Source organism: Pimephales promelas, chromosome 22 (genome assembly GCF_988280905.1).
Source record: "Pimephales promelas chromosome 22, fPimPro1.hap1.1, whole genome shotgun sequence".
Classification (NCBI taxonomy): domain Eukaryota; kingdom Metazoa; phylum Chordata; class Actinopteri; order Cypriniformes; family Leuciscidae; genus Pimephales; species Pimephales promelas.
The window spans coordinates 26,386,066-26,409,342 of NC_142790.1; the positions used below are offsets into that span (position 1 = coordinate 26,386,066).

The 23,277-nt window shown below is 37.6% G+C and overlaps 1 protein-coding gene across 1 annotated transcript; it reads right to left on the reverse strand.

Annotated features, from left to right (window-relative positions):
- Window positions 1–518: 518 nt before the first annotated feature.
- On the reverse strand, window positions 519–22,250 carry rb1cc1 (RB1-inducible coiled-coil 1). Its single transcript, XM_039684694.2, has 23 exons — window positions 21,908–22,250; window positions 19,903–20,034; window positions 18,784–18,910; window positions 17,114–17,284; window positions 16,658–16,860; window positions 15,755–16,181; window positions 14,046–14,216; window positions 13,472–13,656; window positions 13,115–13,301; window positions 12,846–12,927; window positions 12,668–12,732; window positions 12,487–12,590; window positions 12,189–12,315; window positions 9,778–11,714; window positions 7,165–7,336; window positions 5,748–5,856; window positions 5,211–5,493; window positions 3,747–3,798; window positions 3,611–3,658; window positions 2,592–2,650; window positions 2,388–2,515; window positions 2,008–2,078; window positions 519–1,670 (listed from the first exon to the last, which is right to left on the reverse strand). Exons 2-23 carry the CDS (start codon window positions 19,971–19,973, stop codon window positions 1,593–1,595), a joined length of 4,857 nt encoding a protein of 1,618 aa, XP_039540628.2. The 5' UTR covers window positions 19,974–20,034; window positions 21,908–22,250; the 3' UTR covers window positions 519–1,592.
- Window positions 22,251–23,277: the final 1,027 nt, after the last annotated feature.

Below are 23,277 nucleotides of genomic sequence, written 5' to 3' on the forward strand. Positions count from 1 at the left end.
TAGCACACGACTGTAGCTAATGCCCCCACAAACGCCAACATTAGACAAGGAGCGAGCTGAAAGAGAAAAAAAACGTCCAAGTTGGGAATAATTCCCTCAAACGACGTACCTCGGCACTGCCTTCACTCCCAGGTTTAATTTTAGACGTTACATAAGTGATAGACAATGGCAATAAAATGGATCCCATTAATTCCTGACATGTATGGGCTTGTTTGCCATTCATTAGTTTAGTTGACACAATAGAGGCATAATTCTTTTAAAATCTTCCGTTTTCGCTCGGTTGGAAGTGTTGCCAATGACTCAAGAGCATCAATAGGCGATGATTGCAAAACTTATGTAAACAAGTACTTACAATCATAGCGGTACGCGTTTGCAAAGGAGGAGAGAAAAGAATTGGGTCTCTATATTCCTGGGTCTATAATCTTTCAACAAGAAAAAAAATTAATCTTTCAGTGTATAAAAGCCCAACTTTATCATTATGCACAACAACCGGAGAACGGATGTTGATGGGAAACATCTTCAAGTGTCAAGTCCAAAGCTTTATTGTACTTTGATTCAATAGATCAACAACAAAAAAAAGCCTTTAAAATGTACTTTAGATACATGCATCTCTTCCCCAAAAGGTATGGCAAATAAAACAATAAAAAGAAAACTACTTGTCAGGAGACAATCTATGGCAAAGATTTTCACTTCTCGTGTCGCAAAACGGACGCTGTGTGTAATGCAATCTACTGCGAGGAGTTTGGGATCAAACCTTTATTGTTTTGAAAATCCTAAATTCTTTTACAATACAGTCATTTTTTTTTTTTTGTTACTGGTGTGATCTGATGAATAATATACAATGTTGTCGTTAAATTCGATAAAGACACACATTCACAAACATGAAATATTACTTTCTATTTTTCAACATCCTACAACAGAGGGAAGATATGTGCTGCTTTTCTTGTGACGCTTGTTTTCGACAGCACAAACGCCTCCCTTTTGAATCGACGAAAAACATTGTCTTTTTTTCCCCGAAAGTGCATCTGAAGGATTGCGCCAGGTAGTCCAAACGTACGTCATAACAATAAACAGGCGAGTCGTACTGCGCTGCGAGTGACAATCAGCAGGTTTTTACTGATACCTCCGACTACAACGCATATCCAGACAAGTAAATTAAAAGAAAATATTATCTATATGCATGCCATGACCATTCCGGTAACATTTACAATAAATTTATATTTTCATTACCTTCTGAAGCAAGTAAGCTGACTGTTATAGTGACCCCCCCCCCTCCCCTCCCCTCCCTGATCTTAATATTAATGATGAACTAATATGTAACATCCAAATACATTTTGTTCATTTTGATGGCATTGCACGTGAGGGCGATAAACTTAGAATTATTTGGTCCACATTTACAAATCCTCTGCATATAAAAAATTCGATAAAATGATTTGCAATTGCAACAGAGGCAAAAAAAAAAATAATAAAAGGGGGTGAAATGGTTTTGTCTTCTGATGTCGACAAAACAAAAATCAAGGATGAGCGAGTTTGCTTAAAAAAAGCAATAAAAACATACTGCGCTTATTACAATATGATACATTTTTACACGATTACACTTTCTTGTTCCATGGCACGGCCTTTACTCTGTAGAATTTGGTGCCGAGAGGAACTTTGAACCGGTTTTGGGCCTGGAGACAGACAAAAGAGTATGAAAAGATGTATTTAAAAAGAGAATCAATAAATAGATCATTTAATATAAGTGCATGCCTGCCGTTATATTAAGACACTGATTTTGAAAGCACAATTAACTTTTAAGATGCAAAACACAATTTTAAACCATCATGCACTGTTTTAAGTGTCAAACATTTACGTTTCAAACAAAGCCGATATGAGCCAAAACAGCAGGACAAATGGGCTGATATTTTGTCATCAAGTTATATTATGAGAGTGAAATATTACCAAAATTAGTCAGAAAAATAAAATTGTACAAAAGCACTGCATTAATAATAAAATAATACTGGTTACCTTTTTAGCTTGGCAATATTCCTTCTCCATGACTTTTCCTAAAACCCACGGCCGTCTTGTTGCTCCTGTCGCTAAAAAAAAAAAAAAAATTCAATAAATACCAAAAATTAATATTGATGTACGATATAAAAAGGTGCTTTCTGTAAAACATGACAACAAAACACTTTATCAGAAATAAAAAAGTTCCACTTTTTGTGTCATCATTCATGTCAAACTGGAATATTTAAATCTACAAATGCAATGATACACAAACGTAAATAATTAATAAATAAGTTAACATACTTGTGGAAGAGCAGTGAAAGGATAAGGTTAATGCAAAACCATCAAATATGTGAAATTGAATAGATTTAATAAAGCTGTTCCTGTCGTGTGTAACTGACCTGGTTTGAGGTCCAGCGCAGTGAGGGACTCTGAGTGCAGGAAATAAAGGGTGGGACCAACAGTGAAGAGAACGTAATTATCGTGCCTCTCGTCCAGGATTATGAGAACCAAGTCGCCCACCTGAAAACTGCAAAAGGAGTGGTTTTCAAACGAGGTGGACGGCTAAAATAGCAGCTCAGATCATAATATCAAAAAGTACTTACTCTCGAATGGCGATTTTCTCAGAGTGCCGCGACGACACGGATGACATACTCTGTGACATCTGTAAAACAAAATTGTTCGATGATTCTGGTGATATTACACAAGTAATGCTGCTTGCAACCACAAAATAAAACTGCAAAAAATCTATTTTGGTTTAATGTAATGTTGAATCTCATAAATGCTTCCAGTGCTTGTAGGAGAGAGTTTGTGCTTAAAACAAATGTATGTGTGCCATCTAGTGGTAAGGAGTAGAACAGTCCTTTATTTAGCTTGCATTTGTAGTAAATCTTTAAAACACAACAGAAACGGAGTATGCAACGTAGATGCATAATAAAAAAGAAACGAGGGATTTCAACATGTCTGTATTTGTTTCATTTCGAGCTTGATTGTAAATGAGCTCAGCTCAATTACACAGGCACATTTCAGAGTGGTTTTTCAGACTAAATTGATCGTGTGAATCTGCCCCGAGCTGTCAGGACTCGGGACGCTAAAGTGTCACGTGTCTCATAAGATGTCTCTCACGGCGATTGTAATTTTCATAAAGAGATTAAACCTATTTGGAGAAATAGTCCCAGGGGAAATGTAATTAAATTATATCAAAGAGTCTCATGTTTTAATTAACTGCTGATAACATGCAAGTTGCTACCATCGTGACAACAGAAACACAGTGTAAATTAACAAGAAAGTAATACCAGAATATCTACAGTATTTTGCTCATAGATAGACATACAAAGATCTAATATAAAGAATATATATTTAATTCTTCAAAATAATATGAACGTTCCTGTGTCGGTCGGGACCTGCATTAATTGAGTGTGTATTGTTCTGTTTACCATCACTAATTACTGCTTTTAATTGACTGTTCAAGTGGTCAATTATAAACGGAGATCAAGCACAAAGGACCCAAATCAAATGATCAATTTAAAAGATGTTAAATGATATTCTCATACAATTAACACATCTAGATGAAATATAAGAGCCAAAGCAACACACACACACAAATAAAAATATATATATTTACCAATCTTTGACTAAGTCTCTTGTTCTCTTCCTCTTTCATATGTAAGGTCTGAAACAATAATAAATAATTGCATATATTTAACAAATGCAATAATTAAAGCCTGTCAATAAAATATGTACATGTGAAAATAAATTACCCTTTCCAACATCAGTATGCGCTGTTTCTCTTCAGATAGCAAGGAGTTGTCACTGAAACAAAATAAAAATAGTGAATTTCACAGTTCTCTACTCATCAAAACTTAAACATTTTTAAGTTTTCAAAGCCACAGGCAACTTCATTACTGTGGTGAGACCAAAAACAACATTTCTTGTTCATAAAAGTAAACAGCTGAAGATTCCTCACCTACAGCAATCGCTCGACTCTACTCTGCTTTCCTGTCTCAAATGCACTCATTCAGCTCCTTTAAACACAAAAGATCTACAAAACATGGCCTTGCCCCTCTCCTACAGTATATCCTCATTGCCTACTTTTAAATCTCAAGTAAAAGTGAATGATTTAGAACAATAGTTTGGTTAGTAATAGATTCTGATTATCTGACAAACTTCATTCAGATATATAGACGCATACAATGCTGGTCAGAATTGTTTGCCCCCATGCCAAATAAGATCAAAGATGGCTGTAAAAAATAAATCTGTATTGCTTATCCTTTTGAAATTTTATTTGAAAAAAATCTAACCTTTTATTGAAGTGAAAAAAATATTAAATAAATCCAAAACACATCGGGAACAATTATTAAATACTTTTTGCAACCTCCTTTTCCCAAGATAACAGCTCTGAGATCTCTCCTCTAATGCCTGATGAGTTTGGAGAACACATGACTAGAGATCAGAGACCATTCCTCCATAGAGAATCCAGATCCTGCAGACTCCCATGTTGGCGCTTCTTCTGTTCAGTTCAGCCCACTCATTTTCTATAGAGTTCAGGTCAGGGATTGGGACGGCCATTGCAGAAGCTTGGTTTTGTGCTCAGTGACCAATTTTTGGATCACAATTTAAAATAAAATATCAAAAGGATTAACAAGGCTGATTTATTTTTTACAGCCATCATTGATCATATTTACCAAGGTGGCAAACCATTTTGACCAGCTGTGTGTGTGTATACACATCTGTAGACTATAAAAGCATTCAAAAAACACTAATCGTTTACCAAAACTAGCATCTAGCACAATTAAGTTTTACTTCACTTATTACATATTTTATAGAAATGTTAGAACAAATGAACTGAGGAAATGTGGTGGTTGTTTTTTTTTTTACATGCAAGTGTGTGTGTATTTTTGGAAATAATAAAACAAGCGAATGCAAAATCACGTGTATTGTTAAAGCTTCTTCAGCTTATAATGTTGTGCAGTATTTTTAGCATTTTACTATTTCCTGAAAAGTGGTGTGGTTTGTGTTTTACAATGATGAATGCTACTGAGTGAGAAGCTAGGACAAAAAATAAAAACAAAAACAGTCTGCTAGTATAAAATCAATAATTTCAAACCAACTTCTAGATCATTTTAATGTTGTAGCCGGTTTGTTGAAGTTAAGAGTGGTAGTTGAGTTGTTCAGGGTTTATTATTTTAGCTCTAGTATGAGTGCACGTCAGCACAGATTCTTACTGCACTGTCATCATGCTGGCCTCCACGGCCGACTCCACCCTCTCCTCATCATTGAATGCAGACATGAGCGCCAATCTCTCTGGGTCAGGGGTGGACGGCGACAGAACTTCTGTGTGGGCGGGACCACAGGCACCGTGAACCTCCGCAACGACAGGGATGGGATTGGGCGGAAAGAAGGATGAAGAGACGAGGACTGTGCTTCGCAGACGGTTGAGTTCCTCCTCCATCTGTTTCTTCTCTTGAAGGATGGTGGCGCGGTCCTCGGAGAGCGTTTCGATCAGGCCTTGAGGGAAACAAAAAAACACAGAGGGCAACGATCATGAGAACATTTACTGGTCTCGTTGATCATTTCTGTGCAGTTTGGTAACAGATCTTTGAAAAAAACAAAACAAAAAAAAAACAAGTGGAAATTCTTTCAAATCATATGATATAAATAAAATGTTTTATACCTTTATCTTTTATTTCTGTGCAGTTTGGTAACCGATCTTTGAAATGACATAACGGGGAAATGATAGGATTAAAACAAACTGTTTTTACCTTTATCTTTCTCTTGTTGCTGCAACACGTTTTTGAGCTTCTCTGTGATTTCATTGATGATCTGTTCTTTCTTGAGTTTCTCCCGCGTCAGAACTGTATTGAAGTTCGTCTAGGAGTGAACAACACGTTGAAACAAGCTATTTTCAGGGCACATTGACACTATAATTAAGTGCAAAACATTATTAGGTCAAAAAAGTTACAGAGATCAACAAAACCAATATGTTTAGTAGTGGTGTCACTATACTCCTATTTAATTTTTCCATTCTAAGGTCACGCTTTGATTCGATTCTCACATTTTTTTTTAAAGCACAGGTTGCTATCCCAGTTTTAGACTAGACTTTTATGCAATATAATATCTGACCTTTGTTCACAATGTACCACTCTACATTGTCAAATTTAATACAATTATTAACAACATAAAGTGCTTGTAAAATAAAAACTTATATCTTTAGTCAATTGGAAACTTAACTGCCATCTAGTTTCTCTTTTGTAACTGCAGTCTTCCCAGAAGATGACATTCAAGTTCATTTGAGTACAGTACTTAAGTACAATTTTGAGGGATCTGTATCATTTTTGGGGAGTACTCATGACTTTACTCAAGTACATTTGAGAGGGAAATATTGTACTCTTTACTCAACTACATTTCTATCCATAACCGTGAGTAAAAAGCAACTACTAAAAAAGAAAAATCTCGGAAACCCTTGGAAATTGTTGTTTCCCTCTCAAACGTGATTGGATAGTGCACGTGCCACTGATTGGGACAGCCTATCAGCAATCACCTTCAACTTTCCACCAAAGTCAACTCCATTTAGATCAGAGACAAAACCATGGACGAATGTGCCAACCCGTGGCCCCACCTCGCCAGACTATTTCAATTTGATGAATATTCAGAAATTTAAAGCAACATGGTAAAAAGATGAATATGACTTGATTTTACTTTCAATTCCTTTTCCATTCTAAAATGTATTGACATTAACATTTTTCATAACTCCACGTAGGACGTTTCTGTCCATAAATGTAAGCACTGTGGCAGTTGTAATGCAATATTTAGAAAATGTACTCTTGATACTCATGTACTTTTAAAAACAAGCACTTCAGTACTTTTACTCAAGTAGACATCTGACTGTAGTACTTGTACTTGAGTAAAATTTAGCAAGGGGTATCTGTACTTTAACTCAAGTAATAAAGCTGTGAACTCTCTCCGCCTCTGGCGGCAGCATCAACGATTCCATTTGTTAATTCGAAGTTCGAGATTGTGACTTAATTTCGATATAATCGAAGTAATATTTAGGGAGTTCAGATTTTTTTGTTTCGTTTTTTTTTACTTATCCTGACGATTTTCACCGACCCACAACTCAACTTGGCAATTCAAATGGAGCTGCAAAATTAATGTAGTTCAAATCTTCTTATTGCTAACCTGCTGTTCAGCAATGAGTGAGGTCTTCAGGTTCTGCATCTCTTCATTCTTCATGCGTTCCAAGATCTCTAGTTGGGCCAAGAGCGATGCCCTCTCCTCGGTCCACTGACCACTGTCTAGTGCAGCGCCGGTCTCCACACCAGCCTCAGACTGCCCTACAGAAGCTGCCACTCTGAAACACACAATCAGCCGTTAGAATCAACCAGGCTTTGCATTCATTACCACTAAGAAGTCAATTAGCGATAGCTTCTTTCTAAAAAAAAGAAATACACAATGCAAATTCAGAAGATGAGCGAGTTTTTTTTTCTTTGCATCTTGAGCACAGACAAATCATTCACAATTATGTATGTGCATCAACGAAGTAAATGCATCAATTTGGTGTCTTTCTAGAACTCTGCAGGTTGTTTCTTGCAGGGTTTGAACATTCGACCTTTCATTACTAGCCTAGAGAATTATAGTAATTATAGTGCCATACCCACTTTTTCTAAAGTGTTTCTTGTTGGTCACCAGAATAAATAAATAAATCAAAAACCTCCAATTTACTGGGATTGGTATAAGACTTGGACACAAATCTGTTTTCTGTTTTTAATTAATCCCTACTTTACTGGCACATGTAACAGGGTTATCATATTTCTCGCTAATTTTCTACTTAAGAAATGTTTTAAAGAAACGGTCGCAGTTTTTGTTCATTCTTTTTGATGTGCTAATTATTCAAAGAGTGAATGAAATCAGAAAGAGTAAGTGAATGCATGTTGCCTGTAACTGTTAATTAAAAGCAGAAAACACAGAGGTATAAGCTTTAATTTGAATGGACTAGAGCAGCATTGTTTCAGTGTCAATTTATTTGTCCTCAGCAGATGCTCTCCCCATTCAAATGTGCAAGATTTATCAACAAGAAAGTGACATTGTTACCAAAAGAACCGAGAGCAAAACCATGTTAAAAACACAATTTTATACATTTTTTTAAACAAACCGTGAGGAATATTTGATTTTGCAAAACTGCTAAAATGTTCTGGGTGCTTGCCCAAGTAAATAGAGCCAATCAAAAAAATGTGAGGGCCTAGATACGCTACCAGGTCAGTAAGATTTGATAATGTTATACAGAGAGGTTGCATTAAGTAGCTCAAAAGTAACATTAAAGACGTTTATGATTGCTTACATTTCAAATAAATGCTGTTATTTTTTTATTTTTCAAAAACAAAAAAATATTACAGTTTCCATAAAACATTGATAATAATAATAAAACTTTCTTAAGCAGCAAATCAGCATTTAACTAAATAATTTAATAATTAAGTAAAGCTAAAATAATTGCCCATTTGATTGTCCATCAGCCAAAATGTACTAGCGTACCTCTACACCAAAAGCCACAAAATTTAAGGTTTTGACTGATGCATAAAATGGGCAGGACAGGCTGCACACCTAAGCGTAATATTACTAACTTTATTTTAAAAAATGAAAACGGTCATCACTTAAAAGGATACTTCAGGATTTGGCATTACGCTTTGTATTAGTAGAAAACCTGTAGTATAACCTGTATGTCTTTCATCCACATAAGCCAAAAATATATTTTCTGTCTTATCTCAGTCTAGAAAGCTCCAAATTCAAAAATAATCTCACATTTCTTCTACATAAATGACATATTTTAAATACACATTCATCTTTCCAGAGGTGAAGTATTCCTTTAACCTCATGTTGTTACAAACCTGTATGACTTACTTTCTTATGGGCAACATAAAAGAAGATATACTGAAAAATTTATTTCTGTCCATATAATGAAAGTCTGTGGAGTCCGAAACATTGGACCCCATTGACTTTAGGCGCTTTTCCACTGCATAGTACGGTACGGTTCGGTTCGGTACGGCTCACTTGTGGTGCTTTTCCACTGCATGGTACGGTACAGTACGGTTCGCTTCAGGACGCTTTAAATGGTACCTGGTCTGTTGAGGTTCCAAGCGTACCGTACCGGTACAAAAATGTGACGTGAAACACTGCAGATCACTGATTGGTCAGACAGAATCGTCACTACTAGCGTCACTACTAGCGTCATTGGATTTGCGACACGAGACACTTTTTTAGCAGTATTTTTGTTTTGCTGCCATCAGCCTCATTTTAAACACATTTTTCCGTCTAGCAGCTAAAAACAACCACATACCGAGAATCAGGAACACCATCCCCTCGATAGTCTCCATTGTTCCTGTGTTGTGGGTTTGAAAATGTGGCGCTTTTAAGATGATGTCATGGCAGTAGAGGCGCGCGCAAATAACGATCAGTCCCACACACTTTGAAGGGGTACTACTGCAGTGGAAACGCAAAGCGAACCGAACTGTTCCGCTCCGAGTCGAAGCGTACTGCGCCGAACCGTACCGTACTATGCAGTGGAAAAGCGCCATTTGTTGTACCGACAAAAAAAGACTAAATAAAGTATAAACTAAATAAAGTAGACTAAACAAACAAGTTTGGAATGAGTTTTGAACTCCTTTAAGATCAGAGGTTTTCTGAAATCCCTAAGCCCAAGTATGAGCAATATTACTAGTGATTAAGCACCACTTATAATTTAACAACATCTATCCTTCTGATAAACCTGTTTCGAATACTTGTGGAAGCTTTACTTACATGTCAGTAGATTGTCTGTCTTTTAGCTGACTTTCAAGTAGATCAATTGTTCCTAACAGTCTTGTCTCGGTCTCCTCTTTTTGGAGTTGAAAGTCTCTTAAGGCCTCTTGTATTGCAGCTTTGACTGCCTCCTCTTTCTCCTTCTCTGCCCTCTGCAGGGCCTCCACCCTCTCCTGCTCCAGTCTTCCAGACAATAGCGAGTTTTCCGCCTGCAGATCTCCAATAACAGTCTGTAGGTTTTGCTCTTTCTCTTGGAAAGCCCTCTGCTCCTCCTGCTTTTCCCTCTGTAAGGCAGCAAGCTGGTCCTGGTGATCATGCTGAATCTTCTGGACTCGTTCCTCGCAGTCTTTCTCCGCATCCTGCGACTTCTGCTTGAGCGCTGAAAACTTATGGCGGAACAGGGTGCTCTCCTCTTCGTGCCGATCAACGAGTTCAGAGATGCAGTGGTCCTTCTCCAACCTCATGAGCGCTCGGAGCTCAGCCAGGCCCACCTCGTACTCTTCGTTCTTCTGCAGGAGCTGCTGGTTCAACTTGTCGATCTGCATCTGCAAGGTGGTTGTTTGGGTGGTAAGCTCCGATTTCAAAACCTCTTCCTGAGTGCTTTTGGCCTCCTCGTACTGGAGTCTCATGTCCTCCGTTTCGGCCTCTTTGAGAGCCATCTCGACTTCCAGTTTGCAGCGGGCATCTGCGAGTTCTGAAACACGAGCCTCCAAGTCTTTCGAGCGTCCCTCGCGCTCCTTGAGTTCGGCAGAATGGGAATCCATCAGATCTCTTAGTTTCACCAGGTTCTCCTGGACAAGTTTTTCAAGCGCAGTTTCTTTTTCCAGTCTTAAAGATTGCAGCATTGCTTCATGTTGTTGGTTCAACCGTGTCTCCAGTTCTTGAAGGTGCACCTTCTCTGCATTCTCCATCTCCAGTCTGATTTTCTGTTGGCCATGCTCGATCTCAAAGTGCAGGTTCTCCAATTGCCTGGCAAGTTCGTCCTTGGACAGCAGTGTAGCTTTCAGTTCTTCACTTTGCTTCAAGATCTTCTCCTCAAGGTCCTGCACAGTTTGCTTGTGAAGATCTTGCAGTTCTTGCATATAACGGCCCCTCTCACTCTCCAGCTGGGATATTTCCTTCTCCTTGCGCTCAACAAGCCCCTCCAATTCCAGCATCGCTCTCTGGACATTTCGGACAATCTTCCGATTGTCTTCTAGCTCGTCCGTGAGAGTAAGTATCTGCTTTTCATGATCGTCCTTCAAACTCTGAAGATTGGACTGTTGCGTTTCTCTTAGTTTCTCCTCGTGACAGTATCGGACACTGCTGAGTGCGTTTCGGACCTCAATGGTCATGGTTTTCAGGGCGAATCCAAAGTCTCGTTGCTCCTTCAGAACAAGACCTCGAAAGTGGTAAAGGTCTTCTTTAACTTTCCTTAAATTGTTCTTGGATTCTTCTGCAGCGGAACGGTACCGGTCTGCTGATAGCTTGAGAGCTGTGATCTTTGAATTTTCCTTCTCAAGGGTTGTAGTGTCCTGGATACGCTTGCTATCGATTGCATTAATGACAGAGGAGTAAAGAGACTCCACCATCATCTCTGGGCTTGTAGGATCACTGATGGGATTAGGTGACATCAAGTTCTCCTCAATAACAAATTCATTAACAGCTGACATGAAGTCTGACTCTGGACTTTCTGCCAATGAGTCCAAGTCCAATGACCCTTGCTGTAATACAGGATCCATATTGGGGTGCCCAATGGTTTCAAAGTCAAAGGTCTGGGCATCTATGCTGTCAGGCGATAGGTCCTCCAGGGGACCAGGAAGCACCATGGGTTGGCAGTCCGGTGCTTTTAAAATGAGAGTGGACAAAGTTTTGGTGGAGGTAGAGGTGACAGCAGTTGTGCTTTCAGATCTGGGTGTTAATGCAGGGGATCTTTGAGCACTCTGGCTACAGGAAATCTACAAGGCCAAAGCAACAAGGGAAGATCATATGAAAATTCACATTGCAATGAAAGTCAAATTAGACTATATATATAAATATTTTTAAAGTTGCAATGTAACGCAAGTAGCAACAGATATTTTCTTCCGTGCTATGACATGCATCCAATTGAAACGATATCAAGAATAAAAAAAAATACGGGGAAGAAGGGGAATGTCCACTGCTTGTTGATTGAATGGAAGCAGATCTGAATGCAAGTTTGCAGTTGATTGTAAGAAAGGGAAGGGTTTATGCAGAATCACCACAAAGCAGTCTGTCATTTCAGGTTGAGTAATGACATTCTGATTAAAAATTACGAGCTCAAAAAACATATGCATGGATGAATCACAGTAAATGCATTTAAAAAAATATATGGTCAATTTGCATTTCATGACAACATCCAATATTTCAAACACTTCAGCAATAAAAATTAAATGAGTGTGTACACAAAGCACCTTTTGTTCATTTAGTAGGTCTGTGATAGTTTGTGACATCTCATCCACACTCTGCGCAGCCTGAACCAGCTGATGGAGAACCTCAACATGATGGTTAAGAGGCTCAAAGTCACACAATGTGGGGACCCTGATGAAGAAAACAGGCATCAGACAAAGAACAACTAACACAGACCATCATTTAAGAGTTTAAAGAACGCCGGACAGACAGAAAAGCATATTTGGCATATATAAACAAATATGGTTATGACAAGTTACAACAGCGACACCAGCATTGTGAAACCGAATAAGAGTTGTTTACCTGAGGTAAGGCTGAACTTCGGAAGGACAACAGGACTTGAGATACTGAAGGTCATTCAGGGAAATATCTGGAAGCTCAAAATCAAACTTTCGAGGCCTTCGTGTCTAAACACAAACACACTTATTAATGCTAAAAGACCATGAAGCAATCCCGAAAAATAAAAACACGTTCAGAGACTCACGCAAAAAGAAGAGGGGGGCCATGAGTCCAGTCCTCGAAACAACCGATTTCTGAGGAACGATTTCCCTAAAAGAAACAAAAGTGTTTCCTCAAACAATCAGACAATTAATTTGGACTCAGATTTCAGCATTTGTTCTCAAACTGAAAGAAGCCATATTAAATACCTAAAATGAACTTACTGAAGAGCTTCCCAAAGGTTTCCCTTTTTACTTTTTCTGCCTCATAGAGGTTTTTCCCATCTCTGACAAGAGCATTGGCCCACTAGAACAAATAATAAATCAAATGTGCAGAAATCTTTTAAAACAAATAATAAAATATTATTATAATTGTATCCACTCAGTACCTGGTCAACTTTGTTAGATCACTTTTATAACCCCATCTCAATAACAAAGCATGCACTTAAACCACCGCTTCTTATAAATAACACGAATTAGTTGCTGACTCTTACTTGTCTGTAGTGTCCTATGAACATTTTGCGTCTGACCACCTCCGCTACGGCAAGACAGTACATCTGTGGCACAGTGCTGAGCGCTTCCACCACCCGTACACGCTCCAGCAGCTCTGTCAGCAGTCTCAAGAGAGCCTGCAGCTTCTCTCCATCCTGATCAGCGTGAAGCATCACGTAGCAGCACCATCTGATGGAGGAGACGACACAGTGCAGCTAGGAAATGCTTACAATTTATGTCATAAAAGTATCATAGCTCTATAGATTGAAAATTGCGCAAATCAAAGCCCAAACTATTTAGTGTTCGGGCCAAATTTGGTTTCATTTGTTGTCCACAAAGAAGAAAAATGCTGCTCTTACTTGAGTCGAACTTGAAGGTTGTTGGCGAGCTCCTGTTTGGCAGTGGTACACTTCTGCTTGATGTCAAGTAGCTTCCTGTGATTGGTCAGCATGATCATCAGCTGGTTGGCGTGACTCAGACACAGGTCAGGCAGCACCGAGGTGTCCTTCAGGTTTTCAGCCCTCTTCTGATTGGCAAGAAATCCCTAGTGGAAGGCAAAGGAGAACACATGAGGAAGACAAGTTTCCTGAAAAACATCCACAATGCCATTTTCAAGTGTTTTGCCACATCTTTGTAAAATGAGTTTGTTTTGTGGATCTGTTTCAATGTAATACAGCGTTATAACAAGGCTGTAACTGAAGAATGGCAGCACCAACTACATTAGACATGCCAGTAAACCCACAGTGTTGCAACTTGTAACCTATTTTAAGGTTAAGAAATCTACGTCTTAAAGTTACAGTAGCAAAAGAGAGAGGGTGGAAAATGGTCATAAAAAAACTAAGAGGACTTCTGGGAAAAAATAAAATGCCCTAATGTGTAGAATATGTAGTCATTGGGTTGCTTTTATAGACTATACACTTGAGATTTGCTTACCTGAGCGAGTTCCTTCTGTTCATTTACCAACTTTTTACAGCTTGCTATCATCTGGTCAAGCGCATACAATCGGTCCTCTAGACCTTTGATGGCCTTCATGTTCTGATTATCCAATTTGGTAATCGTCTCACGGCATTCAGTTAGAAAGGGTTGGATGATTCGTGGATCGAGCTGGAAGCATAAAGAGTGAATTAAACAAATGAAAATGAGTGATCATGTACAGTAAAATAGTGCATGAGTACAATCCTGTGAAATGTGATGATGATGATGTTCATTACTGTTTAAAAGTTTGGACTTTCATTGCTTTATTGCGATTTTTAATGCTTTTGAAAGAAGTCTCTTATGCTCACCAAGGCTGTATTTATAAAAACAGTAGCATTATGAAATATCATTAACATTTATAATAACTGTTTTATATTTTAAAATGCAATTTATTCCTGTGATCAAAGCTGAATTCTCAGCATCATTACTCCAGTGTCACATGATCCTTCAGAAATCATTCTAATATGATGATCTGGTGCTCAATTAACACTTATTATTATCAATGATGAAAACAGTTTGTGCGGTTTAATATTCTTCATGGAAATCATGATAGATTTTGGATTCTTTGAACAGAAAATTTAAAACAAAAGTATTTATTTGTAACAATATAAATGTCTTTATTGTCATATAAACAATAAAGGATTGCATATTTCCTTTAAAGAAAAAAAATCCAACTGACCCCAAACCAGTAGGATTTTATGTGTGTGTGTGATGTAGGAGTGATGTGTAATTAAGCACAAATTCCACTCTTAAACACGATTATGCATTATTCAAGTAGAAATAATGTGGCCCAGAAGCAAATACTACTGAACAACAACCTTGTAGCTCACAGTAGGGCTGTCTTAAAATGTTTACAAGTTATTGTTTAAGATCAATCTTAAGTAATCGGTTTTTACTTCCGGAATGCAATCTATTACAAGGTTTTTGTGGTCTTACTGATGTCAGACTTTTTGTATTTTTTGCATTACTCTATGCTTCTTTGTAATGCAAGCAATGTAAAGCATTCCTGGCCATTTAATAATAGCTGTGGAAATATAAATAGCACAGCAAAATCTCCTAGGTGACACTTTTCTACCATCACATGGTATATATTAGAGCCCGACCGATAAAGGATTTTGAAGGCCGATACCGATACAAATATTTATTGGTTTTAAAATCCGATATTTCGATATATCGGCCGATATTTTTTTTTTTTTTTTTTTCAGAAAGGCACAACAAAACATTAACAGATTTCCCTAACATTAGTTATTTGTAGTTATTTATGAGTTAACTAAAATAATATGATAATGTATTTTAAAAAGAAACTTGTTTCTTTTATTGTCACAACAGAACAGAGGAACATCAAAATATATTAAAAGTTCTATAAAGTTCAATATTAGTCCCTAAATTGCCTTATTGTTGAAGCTTTTTCCGTCCGTTTTTTTTATTTTATTTTTGAAATATTCATTTATCGGCCATTATTACTGCCGATACCGATAGTTTGGAAAATGCCCAATATCGGCCGATAATATCGGCCTACTGATAAATCGGTCTGGCTCTAGTATATATATCGTCATAATGCCCATGACTGGCCACCTCAACACAATATGGTTGTTGCAGGTTACTTCAAGGTAGCATAGTTTACAGAACGAAACATTCGCTCCCAACATGACTTGTCCATTACTCACCCTGTTGATTGAGTCAAAACACTTCCTCACTACCGACTCCACATCATTGGGTCTGTCCTGAACGTTGATCCAATCCAAAAGTGTGACATTGAAAAAGGGTATTGCTCCCCTCTCCGGAGACTCCTCCTCTTCCTGTAGAGCTTCCTTTAGACTACAGCTGCTCTTCAGTCTGTCCTGAGGAGACGAGGACGCCTGGGATGATGTTTCTCCTGAAGCAGAGACCGGCGAAGGTGTCTTTCGATTCCTCTGGCTGTCGGCGGGACGGAGGATGGCGGACTGGGTGGATGTTTCTCCTGCTTCATCATCCTCATCATCTGTGGTTCTTGGGTGAGCAGAGCAGGACTTCTCCAAGCTTTCTCTGTAGCTGTGCCGAGTCAAACACTCTAGCAGTGGAATCTTCGCCATGACCGAGACAGCAGTGCCAAGCCTGACGAATGACATTACAATTAGTGATCTATACAATGATGGGGTCAGATTATTCAGCAAAGAACTATTAAATTGATCAAATTTGACAGTAAAGACATTTATAATGTAGCATGTCTCAAATAAATGCTGTTTATTTGAACTTTCTATCTAAAAATGTATCACGGTTTCCACAAAAACATTAAGTTGTTCTCAATTTTAAAAATAAGTTTCCTGAGCAATTTTAAGAATGGAGTAATGCACTTTAAAACATAGAAAACAGTTATTTTAAAATGTAATAATATTTCACAATATTACTGTTTTTATTGTACTTTTGATCAAATAAATACAACCTAGACAAGCATAAGATATTGCTTTTAAATTATAGTGTTTCTGCTACAAAATCTGTATAGATTATATAGACATGCTATAGCAGACATACAAAGTTTAAAACTAAAAAGGTTTTATAAGATAAGACGCTGGAGTCGAAGATGAACATACTTGGTGAGTTTTATTTTGATGTCTTCAAAATCCTGTTGGTAATTTGTGTAAGCAGTGTCAAATTTCATGAGGAGTTTTTGATAGGACAGGGTGCAGTCGTCCAGGTTAGCCATGATGGCCGCCCATCCCTGGTGCTGAAGGTGTTCATCGTGGACCAGCCGCTCACAGAATGAGCAAAGCTTCTTGGCAACCTCAAACATTTCCTAAAAAAGGGCAAAATAAGTTTTGAGAGTCATTTGCATACAAATAGAATAAAAGCTTCCATCCAAGCCTTTAACAAAAATGCATTGTTACTTTGACTGCATTTGCATTTATTTTCTCAAATATAAGTCACGCTTAACCCTTAAATAAACATCACTGATATAACATAGTGTGGATGAGCACAGATATGCAAAACCGGACAAATATACGAAGAAAGCGGTTGGTCATTAGGTCAGAATAGAAGTTGGCCTGTACCACAGCCAGTTGAGTGCGGGAGGCAACAGTGTGAAAGACGGCAGGCATCATCAGGGACTCCTCCACCTTCAGCTCCATCTCATTCTCTATAGTGAAGGTTGTTTTGGGGATGGTTGGCGCTCGGTCACACAGGATCATCTCTTTGTTGAACAAGAAGATCGGGTTGGTGTCCTGAGGCAGCCAGAGACAAAAATCAAACAGCATTTAGACATCACATTACTCAAGAACAGGGCCTGAAATTAACACCCGACCACCTGCCAAATGCGGGTGAATATTTCTATTGGCGGGTAACACTGTCAATCTACCTGCCACATTGGCCGGTAGCCAATGAGAATTGAGTGATTCATTAGGATTTTTACATTTCAAATAAGTCCGCCAATGCGTTTGACTTTAGCTAAAATGTGGCGGCACATTACTGGGGTAAAGATGCCAGCTGAAACAAACAACCAACAAAAAGATGAGAATGAGAAAAAGAAAAGTAAAAGAAGACATTTTAATACAAAGTGAATAATCGGCGGCAATGGCAAGTTTCGTGAGCGGCTGATTTATGACAGCGACTGTTGTTTCGGAACGTTCATGCGATCAGAAAGAAGATGAGGCCCTTTTTCTGACGACGTTTGGATGTGCGAGTATTAAACTGTTGGTGAGATGGGATGAGATAATGTAACGCTGACGTAGCCTTCAGTACAATGACAGTTGCACAGATGTGTGTGTGCGTGTGCAACTGTGCATGTTGGGAGTTGGGAACCAGTGAGAAAATATCCGGTACCCGGTAACTTTACCAGTAATAACATTATTAATTTAGTTCATAGTTAACGGTTCCTGAACGCTGTAACTAAAAGCTCGCAGGATCTGTCTACGTGACTATCAGCCATCAACACAGCCGCGTGTGATTTGTTTACATACGAGCTGCGGTAGGTTTATCTGTTGAGTATATACTATACTAGCCTATATATTGTGTGAGTGTCAAAATCAATGAATAAAAAGATTTTAAAAAATGTATGTTCTTAGAGTTATTATTATTACTTGACAGCACTTAAATGTGTATTTTACAAGTGAAAGAACAATATTGTGAAATGCCCGGGGTTTTTTTTTCACCTTCTATATAAAGGTGAAAAACAAAACAAAACAGGAATTTCACAATATTGTTCTTTTTACCACCCATTTTTTGGCTGAGGCAAAATATGAGGCAAAAAAAAAAGTGGCTGGTAAAAAGTCTCTGTGGCAGGTGAATTTTTAAATCCACCTGCCACAGTGGCCGGTGGCCGAAAAAGTTAATTTCAGGCCCTGCTCAAGAACCTCCATATTTCACAGCCAATCTAAAAAATACTGAAAGTGAAGTGAAGTGAGGTGAAGGAGGCACATCAGTTATTTCCAGATATAACTCCTGGTATTGAGGATCGAACCCGTGATTACAAGTCAGACTCCTTATCCATTAGGCCACAACAGCCCCTAATTGTAGTAATAATGATGATACAAATATCATATTTACAACTTTGTGCTTCTTTGTGATTTTTGGTTCTTAACGGATCAAATATTTTAGTAGTGTAATTTGTATTATATGTTCATTATATATGAACAATTATTCATATATACAATAATAATAATAACTAATATTACCCTAAGAGCAAAAATGTTGTTTTTTTTGTGCGATTTCACTTGTTACTCACCGTGCCGGCGCTGTAGCTGCACACACGCCTCTCTGCCACCATACACTCCCCTCCATTGACCACCAGCACCTGGTGCTGGATTGCAATTTTATATTTGGCCTGAATGGCATGTTTAAGGTCCAAAACACTATAAAGAGCATGAAGCACAACACATTATGCTTTTAGTTATAATCCAGTAAAACAAATCAGGATTCAATTTATAGACAAAAGTGCAGACAAACAGAATATGGAGACATGTCATTATACTGATGATATAATTTGTGTTTTTTTTTTAAATAATAATTTACATTTGCACCTTAACCATCCTAGCATTATACAGGTTATTACACTGGAATATACATTACATAATATAATATATAATGAAAAGAATAAGAATATAATAAAAGCAAATAATTGCTCATCTTGGAAACAAATTAAGATATTTTTGATGAAATCTGAGAGAATTTAGTCCCTCCATTGACAGCTACGCAACTACCACTTTGACGCTTCAAAATGTTCATAAAGACTGAGATTGTGAAACTAATCCATATGAATTGAGCGGTTTAGTCCAAATTTTCTGAAGAGATATGATCGCTTTATATAATGAACAGATTTAATTTAGGCTTTTATTCACATGTAAACACTCATCAACTCGCACACCAGTTGTGGTAAACGGCAGCTCAAGCATGTTGGCTTGATGAGAACATCTTTCCTTCTCGCGTTACGTGGCATGCTTGAGCTTTTGCAAGAACCAATTAGGTTTGTTCTTACACATCAAGCAGGATCGGTTGTGCTTCTTTTTATATGCTTGATGGAGATTAGAATTAAAATTATAAATCTGTTTTCTCTTTATGAACTTTTTGAAGCGTCAAAGTGGTAGTTGCGTGGACTGTCAATGCAGGGACAGAAATCTTGAAAGTCTTACGGGTTTGGAGTGGACTTTGGAAGGACATAAGTTTGAGTAATTACTGTGTGAACTAACCCTTTAAATATGTTAACATGTATAACCTTACTGAAGTTTTGTTAACAAATACTGGGAATAAGTTGTCACACAATATGTTCTATGAAACAGCACTAAAAAAACAAACAAATCAGGGCTTAAACATTCACTAATTCTTAAAACCATTAAAATTCGCTTACGTTTGGACAGCAAGTTCAGTGTCAAATGTTAATGTGCTTCCATTGTTGACTTGAAACACATACAGCTTCATGTTGAATTCTCCACTGAGCCTGCCTCCAGCTTGATTTGTTCATCTAGTCAATTATGGCTGTCTAATCAGAAAGAAATAAAATGCACATGATTCAAATCAATTTTCAACAGAACTTACATGTGATGATTTCCGGTTTATTTTATAACATTTTAATTAACCTAGAATTAAAATACGTAAAAATACATAGAATTTTAAAACATAAAAAGGTCAATAAAAGGTCTAAATGGTTATACCTACCACGCAAAAAGTCCGGTAACACTTTACAATAAGGTTCATTAGTTAACTACATTTGTTGACATTAACTAAGAATGAAAAATACTTCTTGAGCATTTGTTCATCATTTACTAATACTTTATTAAAATCTTGTTAACATTAGTTAATGCACAGTGAACCAACATAAACAAACAATGAACAGTTGGATTTGTATTAAACTAACATTAACAAAGATTAACAAAAACAGAAACAAATGTATTGCTCATGGTTAGTTAATATTAATGTTTAATAAATGAACCTTATTGTAAAGTGTTACGAAAAGTCCTATAGCTTGTTAACCGTCAATATCCTGGTAGGCGGACACTTGGTTGGCACTTAATCATCATAAATTAGGTATCACTTGAAAGCTTAAACACTCAAAATTCATTCTATAAAAAAAACTTTTTAAAATCGGATCACAATGTAAATTGCACTTTAAAACTTTTTAGCTGGCTTAATTTTTGTGATAATATAAACTTTGGATCACTCAAATATGGCCACTTTAGAGACTTAAATTTTGTATATAAAATAAAAAAACTTCAGTAAACCTAAACTCCTAGAACTTTTTTTACACTCAAACAATCTTCTTTAGGAGACTAACCTTAGGTCTGTATCCCAAAGCATTTACAAAATACAACTATTAAAGTTCAGATGCTCATACAATGGTTGTGTTAGTTAATCTGTACAAGCACATGTAACCTACAAGACTAGACATAGGCCTACTGTATCTAAGCCCAACGTGACTGTTTCAGTAGATAACAAGCTGGAAACCCCCAGATAACCGGCTAATCACTATGATCAAGGATGTCATTCAATACTGGGACAAAAAAGAACACTTTCCAGATTATTACATAGGCATTGCCTAAATCTCCAAGTTGTTTGTAGTCTAAAATGTGGTTACTTAGATGTAAACCTGCACACAGTTGAGCATGACCATGTGGCCAAAATATTCAGGCTGAGTCATGTTGTTCCCTGTGGGCAAACACCACCAACACAAGGCACAAGCTAAAAGATCCTTTGTGCCCTAATTCCCCATGAACGGGTGTAAAACTTCGACATGGTGCATTGTAATAATAACTCTTATTAAGGATACAGGGAATAAGGCGAGTCTAACAGGAATAGCACGTGGTTGGCGTGGACCACATGTATAACTAATGCCATTAAACAAGCTTTAAAGTGCATAAAATATTGTTTTAGTCAAATATATTGCGGACTACAATTTATATTAGTCTGTTTGTCACAACTTAAGTGTCAATATTGATTGACCGCTTTCCCCTTCGACGAGCAGTTGAAACCTTATCCTCAAATTCTAAATATGGCCTAAAGCAGTTTGTTTCGTTAAAAATACTCTTTTAACAAACAAATGACTGACTCCTGGAGGCTACAAGTCTTTGTTTTGTTGTTTGAAAGGCCCTGGCCATTAATTAGGGAGGGTGACAGTATGTCCAAGTATATCTTAAACCATCACCAGAACACCAAACCTTCATCAATATCACATTATATGATATCGAACCCACTAAACCTCGACTAAACCCTAATTCGTCAAACTACACCTGGTTTTATTTACATTATGTGCCACAATTCCGTTTTAGTGACCATAACAGCCTCAAATTGTCCGTTTATCCCGTTTAAACTGCAATATCTATCATATAACGAGATGAATCAGTATCAGAAAGTCTTACCTGAGCTGTCTTCAGTCCATTCTCTGCATTAAAGCAGACTAATAGGTTGTTTTTGGCTGAGATGTTGAGGTTTCTGTCAGCTAGAGGTTGAAGCTGTCGGGCTAACGGGCTAAAGCTCATCACTCCAAACACGGGCCTTTATTTTTCATTCCCACAAAACGCACAAATTCATCCAGGAGGAGGTGGGATAAAGTCATTAGTGTTTCATCTTTCAAGACATGTAGGTTAGGAAGGGTGGTAATAAGATGTGAGGTTTGTCATCGAGATTATTTTCTCGCAGGGTTGTGTAAGGATCCGCTAATGCTGTTTCTCCTGCTGCTGTGTTTTGTTATTGTCGTCACTGCGCAGCGAGGTGCATTCTGGGAAGGGCAGGAGTCAGCAGTAACGCGCTGATCTGGGAACAGATTACACGCCTGGCATATGATTCTAACTGTTGCTGGAGTAACGAGGAAGCTGATCTGAAATCAGCCGCTTCTAGCAACTGGGTGACAACTTCATGACAAGGTGTGGGAACAATCGGAAGATTTTTTGTTAAAATGAAATCTTTAAGTTTAATAAAACGATGCGAAGCATTTGTATATTTTAGACTTTATCAGTGTTGAGAGTAATTTATTACTGTAATTTACTTTTAATTAAGTTTGTTAAAATTACTTTTCCCTGGCAAAAGTAAAGTATGGGATTTCCATTTTTTTTTCTGTAATTGCATTAAATACTGTATAAACGATAGAATAATTCTATATTAAAGGAGCAGTTCACTTAAAGTCCCCGTGAACCGGAAGTTGCAAACGATTTTTCTCCAGTGCTGTGACGTATTTCCAAGTGAAACGGAATATTGAACAGAGGGCAGGGTTTTACTCTAGCGCTCCTCCTCTCCATCTCTCGCTCATAGCAAACTAACGGTTTGAGGGGAGTGGTTAAGCGTTTCCCCACCCAAACTGTGAAACCTACGTCATCAGAAAAAGAAACCGTTCCAGACCGGAAGTAACTTTTCAGATTTTGATTAAAGATTACTAAGGTAAAACATTTTTTTAATATATATTCACTTGCACGGATTAATTGTTCACCACAAGACTAGTAATATGGGCTAACAAAGTAAATAGGTTCAATTTTGATTTCACGGGGACTTTAAAAAAAAAAAAAAAAAAAACTTTTGCTGATAATTTACTCACCCCCATGTCATCCAAGGTATCCATGTCATTCTTTCTTCAGTCAAAAAGAAATTAAGGTTTTTGATGAAAACATTCCAGGATTTTTCTCCATATAAATGGACTAATCAGCTTGAATCAGTCGGCCCATTCTCCTCTGACCTCTAGCATCAACAAGGCATTTTCGCCCACACGACTGCCGCATACTGGATGTTTGTCCCTTTT

Bases quoted from the DNA above. Each gene is read 5' to 3' on its own strand.
- rb1cc1 (XM_039684694.2), bottom strand. From the start codon at position 19,973: ATGAAGCTGTATGTGTTTCAAGTCAACAATGGAAGCACATTAACATTT. The intron at 5,494-5,747 runs GTAAAAACAGTT...GTTTCCCTCAAG, and splicing joins GCAACAAGAGAAAGATAAAG to GCCTGATCGAAACGCTCTCC. The intron at 3,659-3,746 runs GTAATTTATTTT...TTATTGTTTCAG, and splicing joins GCATACTGATGTTGGAAAGG to ACCTTACATATGAAAGAGGA.